The 18,593-nt window shown below is 43.7% G+C and overlaps 1 protein-coding gene across 4 annotated transcripts in view; it reads right to left on the bottom strand.

Annotated features, from left to right (window-relative positions):
* The window catches only part of KLHL2 (kelch like family member 2), a 37,935-nt gene extending 19,788 nt beyond the window's left edge, over nucleotides 1–18,147 (bottom strand). Inside the window, exons 1-5 of one of the 4 annotated variants that reach the window (XM_083520291.1) lie at nucleotides 16,363–16,519; nucleotides 12,077–12,136; nucleotides 11,640–11,765; nucleotides 9,067–9,173; nucleotides 6,689–6,810 (exon numbers count right to left, since the gene is read on the bottom strand). In XM_083520291.1, coding sequence (XP_083376417.1) covers nucleotides 6,689–6,810; nucleotides 9,067–9,173; nucleotides 11,640–11,677 — 267 coding nt within the window. In that variant the 5' untranslated portion in view covers nucleotides 11,678–11,765; nucleotides 12,077–12,136; nucleotides 16,363–16,519. Of the gene's footprint in view, nucleotides 1–6,688; nucleotides 6,914–9,066; nucleotides 9,174–11,639; nucleotides 11,766–12,076; nucleotides 12,137–16,362; nucleotides 16,520–17,802 lie in introns of those variants that run through there. The other 3 variants (XM_083520290.1, XM_083520289.1, XM_083520292.1) reach the window with 3 other exon arrangements.
* Nucleotides 18,148–18,593: the final 446 nt, after the last annotated feature.

Raw genomic sequence — 18,593 nt, 5'->3', positions numbered from 1 at the left:
TCCTTAGAGTGTTTTTAGTAGCTTTTAAGACAGATTTGTGTCTTTCTACAGGCAATCACACAGGCTTTCTTAAGTCCACTCACAAGGCACACACACACAGCTGTCTCCCTACTGTAAATTATTTTGTAAAATTACACTTCCCATTGTAGATATTACCTCAAAATAGCTTGTGCAGAGGAAACGTCAGACTTATTAGACATTTATATTTCATATACAGGCCCTATTCAGGTGTTCAATCTCCTCACAAGTAAGGAAAAGATGAGAGAAGCGGGGGTACAGTTTAAAGCCCTCCACAAGTTTGAGGGAAAAGGTCTGAAGTGGGAAGCCACCTTCTAAATCATCACACAGGGAGCCTCCAAGAATAAGAGGCAGCTCCTCACATCAGATCTTCCCCCTCAAATGCATGAAGGATTATAACCTGGGTAGCAATGACACGCCAGAGGGGGTGCGGGACGTGACAGCACATCCTGCTTTTCCTCACGTTTCCTCAGTCTTATAAGGAGACTGAACACTTGAATAGGATGACTGTGTACCTCTGGCAACTGCCTCCCAATCTCCCACAGCCTCACTCTTAATATCTGCCACAGCTCCAAGAATTTGGGATAACACGAAGTAATAATCTAGAACTAGAAACTGCATAGCAAAGTGCAAGGCACTGACTTAGCTGTCAAGGTTTAGGCTGCAAGCCTAAACACATTTATTCACTTCAAGAGTAAAGGTCCAGTGAAGTCAATGGGAGTTACATTTGAGAAAGCGTAGCCCGTTCCTTGCATTTGCTCTTTGACGGTCTGAATACAGTGGTGCCTTGCAAGACGAAATTAATCCGTTCCGCGAGTCTCTTCGTCTAGCGGTTTTTTCGTCTTGCGAAGCAACCCTATTAGCGGCTTAGCGCTATTAGCGGTTTAGCGGCTATTAAAGGCTTAGCGGATTAGCAGCTAAAAGGCTATTAGCGGCTTAGCGGCTTAGAAAAAGGGGGGAGCGGAAAAAAATCGGAACACTCACAAGACGTTTTCGTCTTGCAAAGCAAGCCCATAGGGAAAATCGTCTTGCGAAGCAGCTCAAAAACGGAAAACCCTTTAGTCTAGCGGGTTTTCCGTCTTGCGAGGCATTCGTCTTGCGGGGTACCACTGTACTGAAATCTTCAGATGTCCCCTCTTTACCAGAGAATGGTCCTTCTCAATTGTGGTGCATCAGTTGTGGGATTCCCTTCCCAGCACCTACTCCAAATTTGTTTTGGTACCATGTGAAGAGCCTTCTTGCTGCTTCTTGCTGCTATTGATTTTCCTGCTTTTAACACATTAGACTGCATCCAATGTTGCAGCTCTGCTGGTGCATGGGAATTCCATATGTTCAACAGACTTCCTCTTCCGTCCCTCCAGCTCCCTGAGCAACCTCAAAATCAGCTCCAGAGCAATTTATGGGGGGAGGGGAAGGAAGGGAAGAACAGAGAGGAAAAGGAAGTCCTGTTACCCCATTGGAATCCTGAAGGTGCAACACTGGATGCAACCCAGTATGTTTTAATGAGCTTGGAATTTTATCGGATGGGTGGGGAGAAAATCCCTAATAAACAACAACAACAACAACAGACTGAATCCAAACTGAGTTAGTTGGTGTGTAGTTCCACTCAAATGAACAAACTTAAGAGCAAATCTAGATCCACCCCAGTAAGTATAAGAAGAAATTAAATGAATGAATGAATGAATGGGATTGCAAGTATTATTATTACCTGTAAGTCACACTGAATTAATGGTATATTATAATTCAAAGGGAGCAGGTGGCGCTGTGATCTAAACCACTGAGCCTCTTGGGTTTGCTAATCAGATGTTTAGTGGTTCGAATCCGCGCGACGGGATGAGCTCCTTTTGCTCTGTCCCAGCTTCTTCCAACCTAGCAGTTCAAAAGCATGCCAGTGGATAAATAGGTACCACTGTGGAGGGAAGGTAAATGGCATTTCCGTGCACTATGGCACTCGCCACAGTGTCCCATTGTGCCAGTAGTGGTTTAGTCATGCTGGCCACATGACCCAGAAAGCTGTCTGTGGACAAACACCGGCTCCCTTGAACTGAAAAGCGAGTTGAGCACCACACCCCATAGTTGCCCTTGACTGGATTTAACCTTCCACGGGTCCTTTACCTTTTTAAACCTATATTATAGTTCAAACACACCCATAAATACATGCTATAAACTCTTCTATGATCTCAAAAGTAGATCCTGTCTTATCAGATCTCCCTTCTCCTCAACCTGCCTCCCATTTAGACTTTCCCATTACGCCTAACACCACAACAGTTCAACAGTCCTAACACCTCAAAGCAGCTACCGATTAAACTGAACCTGACTAGGCCTAGTAAAGAAGCTACAAATTTTATGAGGAAGATCACTTTCGGGGGTGGGGGGTAAAGCTGGTCTCAGTCAAAATAGTGTGATATTACTCACAGTAGTTTAATTCTATGTCAAACCGGTCAAACCCATCCCAACAATTAAGGAATTTTTTTAAGCCAGCAAGCTATTAGGTGTTAAAAATCCTTAATTGCTGCCGTTGAAAGTGTTGACTATGCAACAGCTTGAGACATTTTCTTGCGTTTAGTGAACATTTGGCCAAACAGTTTGTCAGAAATGCTACATGCTGTACCAGATAATGAGTTGAAAGATACTGGCAAGTCATACCTAACAGGAAATAGGACTCAAATTGCAAAGGACGAGATCATTAGATCACTAGTATTACACACGCCATTTATATACAAGATGGAGGGCATTACACACAGCATTTGCATACCGCAGGAATGCACAGCAGCTGTTTGGGGTTTTTTTTTAGAGAATTGTATATAATTCTCTACCATCAAGAAGGAGAACAGCCACCGTGTAGCCTGCTTGTTCAGGTTGCAAACAAGGGGAATGTGGCATATACATGAACATCTGAAGCGAAGGAGCATAAATTGATGCCCATAAAGGCTGCCAAATCTAATGCTTCTGGAATCAGTTGCAGAGACCCTCAATTTGGATTCTAGTTTCCATAATTGCAGCTATACCTCTTCTCTATCATCAAAGTCCAGCCTAGTGTCTAACAGAACACACTTTGAAGTATACACAGTGTAGCCTCCTTACACTAAAATTTTACTAAATTCCATGGAGACACCCAATGTGAGTTGCCTGTAGGGCTTACCCAGAGCTCAGCCGTCCTGAAAAACAAAGGCACTGCTTGATTCCAAAGTCCACAATGAAAAACAAGACAACCAACACCTGTCAGGATGAAATGCCAGGTAAGGAGCTTTCCACCTTATCTTGGGTGGGTCAAAACAGCTCTGCTGTACTGGCTCAGTCCTAAACATGGAAACCCACACATTTTATCTCCATTAACATAATCAAGTAAACAATTACTTTTAGCTGTAGATGGATATGAATGAAGAGTTTCATAAATGAATAAAATATAAGGTTTTAATTACCCTTCCTAATTCAGGGGAAATAGCCCCCCCCCCCCAATTTTCATCACTCTTTGCAGAGACTGCAAATCCCTTGGAGACTTATCTACTCTTTTGTGGAAGACAGGCTGTGAGTACAAATATAAGTAAAAGGAACTGCGTATAAAAGAGCTTTGGCGATGGGGGATCTCCATGTAATCAATGCATTAGGTACCAATCCCAATGACTTCGGAAAGACATTTTGTGGGGGCCAAAGTACTTCAAATATGTGAAAATGAAGAAGCATCTTGTAAGTGCAACAGAATACCAAATGATGGCTATATAACAGAAGTCATTCTTTTGCTGACCGTGTGTGTGTATGTGTGTGTGTGTGTGTGCGCATGTGTATATTATATATGCAAAAACAGCTGTGTCAACACTCAGGGCCATATTAATATGATGCTGGCAGTTCTGCATGCTTTACATGTGACTCTCCCCTATTCACATAGGGAGTGGCAATCAAATTTAACAGAAAAAGAGGAGCACAAGTGAGAGGCGCTGTACTCTCGCTGCACCCAATATTCACTTCCCTGCAGCTCTTAACAAGCACTTTTCCCTTTCCCAAACAGACTTCCAGCATCAAAGCTTAGCTAAAAGGAAGTGGTTTGTAAGCACTTGAGGGCTACAGGAAGACAAGTCATGCACCCCTTCTGCGGTTAAAAACGAGACCTACACCTTCCCTCCTTTCAGTGCAACTGGCCAGTTGAACTAGATGACCCTCGGGATTCCTTCCAACTCTACAATTCTATGATCCTACATTATTCTCAAAGCGCCACATCACAACTCTAACCGAAAAACATGCACAGAGGCCTTCCCGGCAGAAGAATCTTTAGGCAGATTTGGAAACAAGCTTGAGTTAAAGGTTGACTACACCAGCTGCCATCATTAATACTGTGTTAGATACTGCAATCCAGATGGAGACTCAGGAAATGTAATAACAGTACATTGGACGGCTTATTATTGCAGCATGTAGGCTGGAATCAGAAACAGTATATAAAGCTGAATGAAGCGTGTCCATAAATAATGGTTGATGTTGCTGCACCAAGATCTCTGCTACTCTTACATGCCACAGTTTGCCCTAATAGTTCAAGCAATGACATTTACCACCTCAGCAGAGCCCGAGTACTGTAAACGCTTAACACTGTACACTGAAAGATTAGTAAGGTAAGAAACCAGAGCTCACAAAGTGAAACCTAAATCCCTCAAATCACTAAAGAGATGGGTATCTGATTTCTGGTAAGCGAACAATCATTTTTTCTAATCTGTAGGGATGGCTATTGCAGCAGTCATAGCTCATAGAAGTTCTGCAGCAAGTAAGGATGTGGCAGTACCAACCCAAATGGGGGATATTATTCTGTTTAAGACTGCACTAGGGTCTTAAGTACATTGTTGCTACAATTAGGCAATGCTATTGTGACATTTTAAGTCTCATCATTATCTGCTGAACTAAGGAAATCAGATTTCAGGTCAGTAAGTTTTGCCAGGAACCAGGCTGGCCGAAGACATTTTGCAGCCCAAGGGGATAGACCCCCCTCTCTATTCCAGATACAGAAGCTGACCAGACTGGTGGCTGAATCTTATTTCACGACTGGTGAAGGGACAGTATCTTCTACTGCAGTCAGATAGCAGGCTAGCTTAGGAGGCACAAAGCAGGCTGCATAACACACACACACACACACACACACACACACACACACACACGTACCTGTTCCCTGACCCTCAGCAGAGGGTATTTACTGGAAAAAAGCTGTATTACAGGTCAACATACGGAATGTACCCCAAGTTTGGATTAATCATTTCTAAAGAAGGGCAATCTGACCTCTGTTATAAAGAACCAATTAATTTTCTTTTAGTAGCAGCATGCCCAGTAGTGGCACAGAATTGGAAGAGACTGGAACATCTGTGTATTTCTCATTGGAAACAACGTATAGTTGACTGCTGCATCAGATAAATTAACAAAGAGATGACATGCACTGAATGATACAAATTATGTAGATGATTTTGCTGAAATATGGCCTCCTTTAATAAAATGCTTTACTGATAATCCTGAAGAATGGCACGGACTGGACTTTAAATTAAACAGACTGATCCGTCCTGGAAGGGGGAAGCTGGGGGAAATTGAGTCTTGTTTTTGTTTTGTAATTGTTGTTATATAACAATCTATATCAATAAAACAACAACAACCGTAACCACAACCACAACTGAGTTCATTTAGAAAGTTGGCTGATTATGCCTATTTAGTTAACAACCTGGACAACTAGTAAACCTGTTCCTCTGTGTGTGTTTTTGACCTTCTCCAGAATGCAGAACAAATATTTGCTATTTATTTAGCGGTTGCTGGCCACTTCAGCAACAAGTGCAATGAATGCATGGCAATTTAAATATGATAGATCCCAATATGTATATTTGACATCCATATTCATACTTTGCCCCTTTTTGCTACACCTGAGCTTCTGACATGCATCAGCAAAGATGTATACCCAAATGCAGAGTACAGTGGTGCCCCGCAAGACGAATGCCTCGCAAGGCAAAAAACTCGCTAGACGAAAGGTTTTTCCGTTCGCGATTTGCCTCGCAAGACGAATTTCCCCTATGGGCTTGCTTCGCAAGACGAAAACGTCTCGCGACTTTTTTTTCTTTGACTAAAAACAAAGACATGTTTTGTTTATAAAGTTAATTTATTTTCCCTTAAATTTTTGAACTGCTCTTTACAGTATGTGTGACTTTAAAGAGCAGTTAATAAACTGTTGTTGTACCAATTTTGGCTTTGTTTGGACTTTTTTTGACCATAGGAACGCATTAATTGATTTTCAATGCATTCCTATGGGATTTCGTGCTTCGCAAGACGAAAAATTCGCTAGACGACAAAAATTGCGGAACGAATTAATTTCGTCTTGCGGGGCACCACTGTATTTAGCATTACCCTTTCAAGCCACTGCTTTCTCAACTGCTTCCAAGGCTGGCCATTATATTTGATCTACAATTACTAAACGGCTTGTTGAGGACTGTAAAACAGCAGGTGACTTTAAAGTGCAAGTTCTGTATCAGTTATTTTGAACAAGAAAAAGAAGTGCTATAAGATCACATAAATGCTATTAAAAAGCACACATCCTTCTTATGACTAAGATGCTAAAAATAAATGTCATTACCCTCATAGGGGTGGGGGAGTGCCTTACTTTTTGTGTCATTATGCATACCATTAAAGGATGAGTTGACAGTATCCTCCTACTCACCTGTACATTTTCCTCTGTAAGCTGAATTTCAGCAGTGTAAACATATTCAATGAGCATCTTAAGGGTCCATCCATCAACTTCCTTTATTCGAACTCTCTTTGCCTGACTCTCGCTCATTTCACCTATAATACATGGTTGTATAGCTCTGTTAATTTAATCAGATACTGGCAACTGGCATCAACATGTTGCAGTTCCAGGTGGCTTCCTCAGCACAAAAACTTTCCTCTAAGAGAAGAGAAAGGAAAAGCTTATTCTCCAGAACGAAGCTATATAGATCAGTGTGTCTCTTTTTGGAAGACACCCCCTCATCCCCAATAAAAACCACAAAGTGCTGGAAAAATATTTTGAATTTATGGAGCAACTATCAGGTTTAGCTACGCTTCCTGCTATGATCTGCACAAAACTGTGAAAACCTTGGATGCCAGTCTAAAATGTCTCTATCTATTTGTAATTTCAGGGCTAAAAACTTCATGGGTTCATAAAACTCAGCACATGACAACTATGCAGAAAGGGCACCAAAGCACTCATACGAACTGGAATAACGGCTTGATACAATCAGCTTTCAATATATTTAAATGATACCAGTAGAAACTGCCTTAGAAAATTCTAGCAGCCCACAAGGAGGATTATTCGCAGCAGCATTTGATTCACTGTCTCTCAAAACAATTTCACCTCTAGCCAGAAAATAGGGAAATATGGTGTCAGCTTGTGGAGGCTGAAAGGCTGGTCATGAAGACCATCTGCAGTGCCAGCACAAATATTTGCAAGAGAAGAGGATTCAGAACAAGACTCCAAGACCAGAAAAAGCCAGTGCCTCTAATAGCAATGAAGTTTGTCCAAGGTATATTTAACTGCTTCTGCTCTGGCCTGTGACCACAATAAAGATAATGATTGACTGCTTCTGCTCAACAGCAGGAAAAAGCCTACTGTAACCTGTAGTACAGCCCCAATGTAATTGGGCTGTACCCAACATTAATCATACTTAGTTGGATACAGCCCATTGTGCCTGGCAGGTGTAGCCAACATGGTGTTGCTAGACTCCAGCTCCCATCAGCTCTGCCTGCTGGCATAGGCTAATGGGAACTGGAGTTGAACAACATCTGGTGTATACCACATTGGCTACCCCTGCAGTATGGGATAGAATTACAAAACAAGACAGATGAGATAGGAAGGAAATAGTCTCCGAACTAGAATTCTAGCTGGATAGTCAATAGTTTGGTCCTTTTGGAATATGTTTTCTGAGTGGAACAAAAAACTCCCAGACTCTACACATACATAGGCAACAGAGATGCTAAAACTCCTGCCTGTGAAGCCAGAGCACATAACCCAATTGCAATGGAAGATGGGACAGACAGAGGTGAATTTTTAAACTGAGGGGTTTTTTTTTTTGCTGTTCTCTTGCTGCCATTGTTAATTATCCCATTGCACATACATTTTTTACTTGTATTACAACTGAAAGCCACCATGGTGGCCCCTCTGAAGACCCAAAGATGGATCATAATTTTCTAAATAAAAATGGCGTGTAAGGGGAGACAAGAGCCATCAGGGAATGTGTTCAGACACAGCCACAGCCAGTCATAACAATGGACTACCTAGTATTTGATTACACACATCGAACAAAAGCATTTAAGCTGACAGAATAATTTCTAACTTGTATGAGAACTCCATATTTTTCTTTCATCTATCTTTTAAGAAGACACCTGAATCAAAATAATGCAGGTAGTTATTGACTTGGTCTGAAAATAAGAATTCCTAACATAAGAAAGTGTAGTATAAAGGGAAAGGAGGCTTAGTCAGAGCTTCAATACTAATACTTTCCTGATGACTGACTGAATATTTAGCCTAAACAACACTGAAGTCATCTAAATAAGAGACTGTGAATCTGTGGCCCTCTGTATGAGGTTGGGCTACAGTTCCCATCATTCCTGGCCACTGGTCTTGCTGGTTTGGAATTCAGAGCACAACAGCTGGAATGCCATCTGCACATCAACCCCAAAGACAAATGCAACCATTCTTGTGTCCTGAAAACCCACTAACATTTCAGCCTTAAACACACATCATAAGCAGTGCAAGGAGAGAGAGAGAAAAGGAGAAAAACCCCAGCTGGCATATAATTTACGGCAAGATATACAGTCCAGCTGTCACTTAGAGTTATGCAAAGAATACTAAAACATGAACTCCAGCAATAAGACGGCAAAGTCATTAAGTCCTCCATGCCTGTTAATAGCTTGACATTTTCAAATATTGCAACTGATGTCTCAAAACTCTCTCACCCCCCCAACCCCTCCCAATTCCATTTCCGCTGCAGTGTTTTGACCTTGTATACTCATTTAGCTATGCTATAGTTTCAAGAAGTAAGAAACAAAGTAGTACAGTACCTGTAAACATGGCATGGAAGTATGGGCTGCAAGCTGCTAACACAACTCTATGAGCTGCAATTTCCATGTCTTCAGCTACTATTGTCACATCACACAACAAGTTTTGACTATGTAGAAAACGAGAAAAGAAGAGGATGAGTTGTGAACAATGCAGAATCTGGAAGAAAGCAAACATCTACTGTCTGTTTTGGAAAGCTGCTTGTGTGCTCTGTATTCAGACCCCTCTTGAGATATCATAACCAAATTCTGTATGATGGTGCCTAAGATCAAGGAGCACATTTTTATCTATGTTTGGATACAATCATATGCCATTCTGAATTAAGATGGAAGGCTTTTTAAAACTGCACTGGTTTTAACTTCTAATTTAAAAACTGCATTAATTTTTTTGGTTTCTTAGAATTCCCAAACAGCACCTGCTACGAAGCTGCTAATATTATATACTCTCCCCAATAAGCTTTTAAGATATATTTAATTTCCAGGTGCATTTCAAAAAGTATAACCATTACCCACGTTTATGAAAGTTGCCAATTGGGAACAGGGAGTTTTCAAACCCCACCAATATCAGTCCCCACCCCCCTGCATTTTAAAAAACAAAATGAGGAGAGTGCAGCCAAAGTCCAGAAGCTTACCGCTCCTCTTGGTAGTGATGATGCCACTATTAACATGCCTCTCTCGGCTTATTTTTATTGCATCACATCTGCAGCTCTCCACTAATCACACCTTCATCTTATTAAGAACTATTAACTTCATTGGTATTCCGATTTTACAGATGGAGAACCAAGGGCAAAAGACAGCTGCCTGTCCAACATCACACAATGAACCTCAAACTCAAAAATATTGACCCAATGTTCTAGTCACTGAATTAGGACCATGCGTGGTTTCACTACCTGGACCTTTTCCCTAGATCCCTCATTCATCCATTTTGTTTGTATGCCACTTTTTCCACACACATACACACACACACCCCAAGCTCAAAGCAGCTTACAACAAAGAAGCGGGACGCATTTTAAACATACACTACAAAAAAAACACAAAAAACAATTTCATAACAACACAGCAAAACAATAACATAACAACACTTTCAATATAACATAGCAAAACACAAGCTGAATTCAAGCCATTCAAAGGAAGGAAAATTTGTTATTGGGGTGTGTTCAAAGCAGGAAGAGGCAAGACAGATGGCAGAATCACTTGCAGGATGGGTGAAGCTCAGAGAGGCAAAACAACAATTTATTAATATACAGATAGTTTCATACTATTTGCCAAGATTCAATTTGCCTACAAATGGAAGAAGTTGAACATTAAGGGTGTCCCTCCAAACTGAATTTTAAAGAGGCAAATGAACTCAAGGACATTTCGTTTAAAAACATGAAGGCAAGGAATTTCTGGTTGTGAGGAATGAAATGTATGCAGAACACAATACAGCGACCCTTATTTCTGCTGGGAGAAGACCTAGCAGACAGCACACTGTAGACTGCAGTCTGTGCACAGAGTAGCTGTGCTCATTCGTGGATGTCAGACTAGTTTACCCTCTTGTCCATGCAAGATGGCAGGTCCTAATCAAGCTTATTCACAAAACCCTGAGACTTACAAAGCAGGTTTGCATGTTATATGTGGTACAGCGTCCTCTTGCAACAACTAAGGAGAGGCAAGTCACCTGCCCTAGCTCTGAAGAGCAGCACCTGCTCATGAGCAGACTTCATCCCTGCAGATATCCACACTGGCACAAAGTTCCAAAGTGGGGACAACACCATTCCCAACTCCAGGGCTGGCCCCAGTCATTGTATGAGGATCTCTCCATGCATATAATGGGTGAAGAAGTCTCATAATGCAAACAGGCTAGAAGTTACCAACTAATTGTATTACTTCCGAACAAAATCAAGGTGCCATGAGCCAAAAAAGGGGGAGACACTTGTGCCATTCCAGGCATGGGTGCACAAGACTTTGAACAAAGGATGTGGGAACTATACACAAAAAGAGTAAACAAAATACTTTCGAAGTGGGGGACAGGGGCAATATCAAGTAGAAAAGTGACAGGTGATGCTGTCACTATGCCCCCGAAGTGCCCCTGCACCAACACCACCAACTAGGCTCAAAAACAAAACCATTTCTTACAATTCTGTCCCATCTTTCGTCTACACTTTATTGTCACAGCGACTATCCTAATAGGAATTATGGGATTTATCTCACGGCCCAAGACAGTTCTCATAACTTTCTTTCCTATGGGGAAGGTTATGTGGGCTCCCACTGCTTGAAACCAGCCCACCAGTTTTGCAGAGTTTGTAGCAACCCACATTTAAGATGCAGAACTACCACCATGAATGGATGAAGAAGTGTAGGCTTCTACATGTGGAAAAGTTTATCTAGATGCAACTCACCTTATCCCCCCCCCCCGCCTTGCAAAAAAGAAAACCAACTTTCTAAGGGAGCTGCTTTTGAGGGGATGTGCATGCAGAAGAGAATCTCCCGATCCCATCTTAGGACATGATGCTAGCCTGTACATCCCATCAATGGCAAAGCTCAGTGAATGACCAGACAAGCAATCAGACTATGTGTATATCAAGAAGTAGTACCTTCTTAATTCATTCATAACTTTGAAAGCGTTCTTCATATGCCAAGGGTTCACTGTAACAGGACAGTGCTTTTCAGTATTATCATCTTTCAGATCCAGAGGTTTCTGCTGGCACAGTTTGGTACATCTGCAAGTAAGAAAGGCTGGTTCATTAACTGTCTGCTGGAGAGTTTGTCACAAACATGGGCTAAAAGGTTTTACCGCCTACATTTCTGCAGCTTCCGAATCATCACCACCTGAAGAAAGGAAGCCAGGTGCAGAACTTTGCTTTGACCAGGCCCTCAACACTCAGGACAAACAACCCAAACCTCTGAACTATTTAGATCCATGCATATAAATGCTCCAAGACAAAAAACCCCCGATATTTAATCAGATTAAATTACTGATAGCAGATCAAAACAGTGCCAGTTAAAAGGAGTCACTCTGATGGATACTTACTCAAGATGTACTAACAGATTGCAAGGAAAGAGGCCAAAATGATGTGCTCTTTAGCCAAATCTAGAAAAAAGCCCTAGTGCCATGACTTACCTGCACCTGCAAATGACACACTATAGTCCAAACATGAACGTCAATGTCCTTCCCAAACCTGCTTGCCTTCCGATGTTTTGGATTGCAATTCCATCATCTCTAACCATGCTGGCTCGGCCTGATGGGAACTGTAGTCCCACAACATCTGGAGGGCTGTGCTAGTATGACGACACATGGGCCTGATATCTCACACTACTTCATTCGAGGAGACTTCCCCCTGCCTGCCAATCAAGGCAGCAAGAATGGCCACTGACAATATCTCATTATGTTCAAATGGAGCTGCTCTGTAACCCAAGTCATCACATATTAGCAATTGCTCCAAAGGTCAGAGTAGAGAGGCAAGCACAGGGCTTATTCCACAGGTTCGAGCCACTAGGTACCGTGCAAATGCATCAGGATCAGATTGTCCTTCCAACAAATCAGTCCTAAAGGTCACAGTGAATGTCTGTGACAAAGTGAGTCAATCAATCAGTGAATGCAGAGCCTTCTCGTCAAATGTCTGTATCCAAGCACCAAAGAGATCAAGGGGAAGACAAACTTGGCCTTTCAAAGAAAATAGATCAGCTCAAACCATCATTCTTATTAACTTTTTTAAGACATTGTTTTCTAGTCATTGCACCTCTAGTTACCTAAAGTCTCTCATGCTACGGAAATTGCCTCTATATATCACCAAGTCTGTTACATTAAGGGAACATGCATGGTATTTTATTTTTTATTTTTGCAGTTGCTCAATATCCTTTTCTCTTCCTGTCCTTTTTGAGGCTTGTCTGCCTGGATAGCTCAGTTGGTTAGTGTGTGGTGCTGATAATGCCAAGGTTGCAGGTTTGATTCCCATACGGGGCAGCTGCGTATTCCTGCATTGCAATGACTAGAACTGCCCTGAGACCTATGAGCATAGGGCAGTATATAAATTCAATAAATAATAACAGATGATCCTCAGGGTCCCTTCCAGTTCTATGACTACTCTTCTATTACTTCTTTTAGCTTAGTGCCAGTTCTGGAAGAGAACCCATCCACTTTAAGAACTTTTACAGTGGATCAATCCAGCAAGTACCACTGCTTGCCCAACTGGCGCTTCCAGCTACAGGTCCTCCCAGTGCAGCTCAACTTCTGAAAGTTCAACAGTTCTTCAACAAACTGCAAGGAAGTGCAATGGACAAGATCGAGGACAAGATCGAGCACATAGAATACCTTCGAGCAGCAAGCGACTAATAAGTCTAATAAATCAAATGAAAGATGCTAGCACAGTGTGGGTAAGGTCCCAGCAACTATCTTAATTTGCTAAGAGACCTAAATCTACATCTACGCACATTAGTTAGTATGCCTTGTGACACTGCCCCTTGTTGATATATGGTTCTTCAAGCATGCCAAAATTATATTCTAATGCAAATTAATATACTGTATTTAGCTTTCAACAATAAAAGTTAATACAGTGGTACCTCCAGTCACAAACACCTCATGTTACAAACGCTTCAGGTTACAAACTCCACCAACCTGGAAGAGTTACCTCGAGTTGAGAACTTTGCCCTTGGATGAGAACGGAAATCGTGTGCCAGTGGCGCAGCGGCAACAAGAGGCCCCATTAGCGAAAGCACGCCTCTAGTTAAGAACAGTTTCATGTTAAGAACGGACCTCCGGAACAAATTAAGTTCGTAACTAGAGGTACCACTGTAATGTAAACGAAGTGTATGCTACTGAGCTGTCATGTCTTAAAAGTATTTTAAAGTAAAAACATTTCAGAAGTATCGAAATACGAATTTCCACGTAAAGTTTTTAATATGTTTGAATATAGCATGTAAACAACATGAAGTGTGCCTTGTTTTCCTGAACAAAGCACTTCATTTCAAATAATTCTGGCTACTGAGTGGAAAATTAAATACTTCAAACAGCACATAAAACCAACAATGACATGGTTATTTTTTAAAAATAGCTTTGCTAACTGAATATAACTTCAACATGCTAAAGTAGATCTTAGCTAATTTAGGACAGAAAATTTAGGACAGAAAAGGTTTCCAGAAAATCCACATCACTGTGAAACTCTCAAAGAAAAGTTACAGGTAGTTAGCTTGTGTACATATGGACCCCCCCCTTCTGCTTCAATAAACCATTTTAAGAATCAAGGAAGTGCCCCTGCTCTTAACTACTTAGTGGCTCTGTTTGTATGACAAAAGGCCAGGAGTCAAACTTTATGAGACACCAAAGAACATGAGCCCCAGCTAATTATCTTTGCCAGTTTTCCCCTCCTTTCCAGTAGGGCTTATCTTTTATTACATGGGGATTACACTGTGTTGCATCCTATTCTCAAAAAACGGTCCAATAACTTATTATAAAGAGGTGGTAACATACAATTGGCACCCACCTCTACCTCATTCCATCCACTATTCCAAGAATCAAGCCTGATAAACAACTTAACATTTATCAGTGTTGCTTGCATGGTTGATTATAAGACAACAGCCAGCGGGATGCTCCCCGCTTCCCGCCAAGATGCTCAGTCTGCCGTGCAGGAAACGGAAGGGATCTGTTGCCATTTAGACTAGAAGACAGACACTTAACTCTTAGTCTGGGGACACGGCACGTGCATCTGCTTTCACATTCCTTACAACACATATATACAGTGGTACCTCGGGTTACATACACTTCAGGTTACAGACGCTTCAGGTTACAGACTCCGCTAACCCAGAACTAGTGCTTCAGGTTAAGAACTTTGCTTCAGGAAAAGAACAGAAATCGTGCTCCGGTGGTGTGGCAGCAGCAGGAAGCCCCATTAGCTAAAGTGGTGCTTCAGGTTAAGAACAGTTTCAGGTTAAGTACGGACCTCCGGAACGAATTAAGTACTTAACCCGAGGTACCACTGTATATGGGTAGCAATATGTCTTTCTGTAGCTCCACTGACCTCAGAAATCTTTGAATATCATTCTTAGAAGCCTACCCACTAAGAGGCACCTGGCAGGCCACTATGGAAAACAGGGTGTTATTCTAGATAAGGTGTGAGGGACCTTTGGCCCTCCAGGTATTGCCGAACTCCAACTCCCATCAGACCTAGCATGCATGCCTAGAGGCCGAGGACAATGCGCACTGCAGTTCAGCAACAACTGGAGAGCCAACAGCTCTCCAAACTTGGACCTGATGAACCACTGGTCTTAATATGCACCTCATCCATCCATCCCTTTTCTATCATCATGCACAAAACTGTCTGTCCCAGAAGAGCTTCTTCAATCTAATGTGACAAACAACAGGCTCGCTTCCCCTTGGATTAATTGCTTCAGCGGATTCTTAAACTTGTTCCAATACATCTCACCTTCCTAGCTTCAAGAAACAGGACTTTGGAGGAACCTTAACAAAACTCTTCTTAGAATCTTTGGGGATCACACAACCCTCTAACCTATGGCAATTTTTTTTGCTGATACCCACCATTACCTGAAGCAATTTACATCCATTATTTGGATATGTAATTCTTGAACAATTTAGGCTGGTTATTTATTCATACATATAGCAGGATGCAGATGTAGTAAGTTGAACTGAGGTCCTACTGAAATCGATGGAACGGAACAAATTAGTCATATTTGGTTGTCACTGAAATTAGGCAGCTTAAGTGCAACTAACTTCACCTGGATCCAACCCATCGTCTCTTCTCCTGTGTTCTCCATTCCCTCCAAATCATGCAGGAGCAAATGAGCAGCCTTGTCTGCTTCATTCCCAGCTCCCCTTCCTCTCCAAACTGCCCCCCCCTTGTTATTGAGATTTCCACTACCCCCAAAAACCTTACTCTTCTGTAACTCAGGCTAGGCCAAAAACCTACGTGGAAAGTGGCAGACAAGTGGGAAATACAGTGGTGCCCCGCAAGACGAATGCCTCGCAAGACGAAAAACTCGCTAGACGAAAGGGTTTTTCGGTTTTGCGTTGCTTCGCTAGACGAGTTTCCCTATGGGCTTGCTTCGCAAGACGAAAACGTCTTGCGCTTTTTTCTTAAAGCCGCTTGAAGAGGCGCAGTTGCGACGGACCGTGCTTCGCAAGATGAAAAACACCGCAAAACGAAAAGACTTGCAGAACGAATTATTTTCGTCTTGCAAGGCACCACTGTATGGCATTTTACTTTATTATCTATTTACAAAGCAGGAAGATCCAGTTAATGCAGTAATGAACATTAATATGCAACCCCCAAAAATAAAAACAAGGAAATAAATATAGCCACCCACAGACCCTTGCTGGCTCTGGCTCGAGTTAACTTTTCTTTGAGGGAGGTCAGTAGAGTAAATAATGAAGACTCCAGGTCGGGTCCGAAATCCTGAAAACTGTTGCCCATCAGTGTATATGCATTTCTGAGCTGGCCAGACCGGATGGTCTAACTCAGTATATTTCTATGTTAGGACAGCAACAATCACAAAGTTTCAGAAAGCAGCGTCAGTAATTGTTTGAAGCCTGGGATAATAAGGTTTTGACACATAAAGCTCGAACAAGGCACCAGGTGAGAGCATTCCAGAGTAAAGGCACCATCACAGAGAAAGCCCTTTCTCTGCTTACTGTCATCTAACATCTGACAGCAGGGGCATGCTTCAGTAGAAGGGCCTCTGAGGATGCTCTAGCCTGCCTGCTGAGTCTTTTAGCTATGGGCAACAGGTCTCCACTTCTAGCACCTCACTGTGAGGGGCACTGACTTAAACTGCAAACTCACAATGCTATCAGGACCTCTTTCAAAGCAGCAGTTGAAACATATTAGGGTGCATTTTCCTAAGCTTTCAATACATGGGTGTTAGAAGTAGTGAACAAAAACCAGAGGGGCAGGGGGGACAGAATAGTTATTTGAAGCTAAAGAATTAAAGTGATTGTGCAGAACAAAACTACAGCCCTCACAGGCAGAAACCATCATTCCTGTGCATTACCCAGCACATTGCAAGCGCCAAATACACTACTATTCAATAGGAAATTATTACTAATTCAAACAAAAGAACAAACGAAGATAAACTGGTTCTTCTCTTGCTAGCTTGTCCCCACCCCACATTAGGATTTAAAAAGAGCACATACAGACCCGGTAAGTGTGAAGGGCAGACAAGCAAGAAATGCCTGCCTGAAAGCTGCTCCCTTTCACTTAGAATGAATGGAAGTGTTCCACAAAATTAGACTACAGGCTACCTCAAAGAAGCCCATACTTACATTAAGGCCAGGGTCCGGTTTCCAGAAAGTGTTTTGGCCTGGAACTTACAGATTCTACAGTTTCTACGGGCAGTGCTTCTGAGCACGTCCAGAGTGCATTTCTGTTTCCAGACACTCGGCCAGCACCCAAAGGTGTGGGACCAGGGAGCATCCCTTCCACGCCCGAGAGCATCGCCCCAAAGGCGACCCTTCTATACCAACCCCACTCCCTTTGCTCTGGGGCGCCTGCGGGCTGGCCTCTGGGGAACAGGAAACAAACTCTGCCCGTGCTCCGAAATAACTACTCCGTTCGTTCCAAAAAGCGGACCTTCGGTATCCCCAACCGGCGGCGGGGCCGAGGCCTGGTCCAAAGTACACTCTGCCGAGGTGGTGGTGGATGCCCTCTCCAGTAACCCTCGCACCGTTATTACGCGTGGCCCAGCCCAGCGACGCGCCTCTCCCCCCCCCCGGACCCCCATGCGCGCCCGCCCGCCGGCGCCGCTCACCCCAACGGCTGCAGCAGCAGCATCTCCATCGCGGCGGCTCCTCCGCTCGGTCTGCTCTCTCCGGGGAACGCGGGCACCGCGCGCCGGCGCCAGCACCATTCCAGCCGCGAGCGCTGGGACACCCCCGGCAGGTCGCCCAGAGGGAGGCAGGCGAGGCGAGCGCGGCGCCCCCACCCACGGCGGCAGCAGCAGCGCCTCCGCCGCCTCGTCGTCCTCCTCCTCCGGCGCTGCCCCGCACCGAAGTGCAGACGGGGTTGCAGCTCCTGCGCCTGCCGCCGCCGCCGCCTTGGCTGTCCACGCTTTCTCCCCAGATTCCGCCAAGCCGGCACTTCCGGGGTCCTAGCCCGACTATCCTAACAGGAGGAGGGGGAGGATTGGGGGCGGGGGGTGACGCGACGTCAGCGCGCGACTTGGTGCGGGGTGGCGGGGAGAGAAGGGAATGGCTCCTACGCGCTCTCCTCCTCCCTGCGCGGTCCTGGAGGCGCGGCGCGGGCGCAGTTCGCGACGGCGGCAGCTGGCGCTGGGGTGGGAGCGGGGCAGCGAGGGGAAAGGCGAGGCTGAGGGGAGCTCGCAGTGGAAGGCGACTCTCTCCTCCCCAGGGGTGCGAACTTCAATAAAATGTCAGGCTTGGGGAGGGAAATAAGCCCCGCCTTGCATAATCCCCTCATCTTGCGGCGCACCCCCTCACCTGAATGGCAATGCCCATCAACTGGCGGGGGAGGGGGCTTGGCCCCTTCAGATACAGTATTTTATTGGGGGTGGCAAAGGGACCACGACCCCTAGGAGTTGGC

The sequence above is a fragment of the Podarcis liolepis genome (genome assembly GCF_965112155.1).
Source record: "Podarcis liolepis genome assembly, chromosome: 9".
Classification (NCBI taxonomy): Eukaryota; Metazoa; Chordata; class Lepidosauria; order Squamata; family Lacertidae; genus Podarcis; species Podarcis liolepis.
The sequence above is the reverse complement of the archived record's forward strand: the minus strand, read 5'-3'. Positions and strand labels throughout refer to the sequence as shown.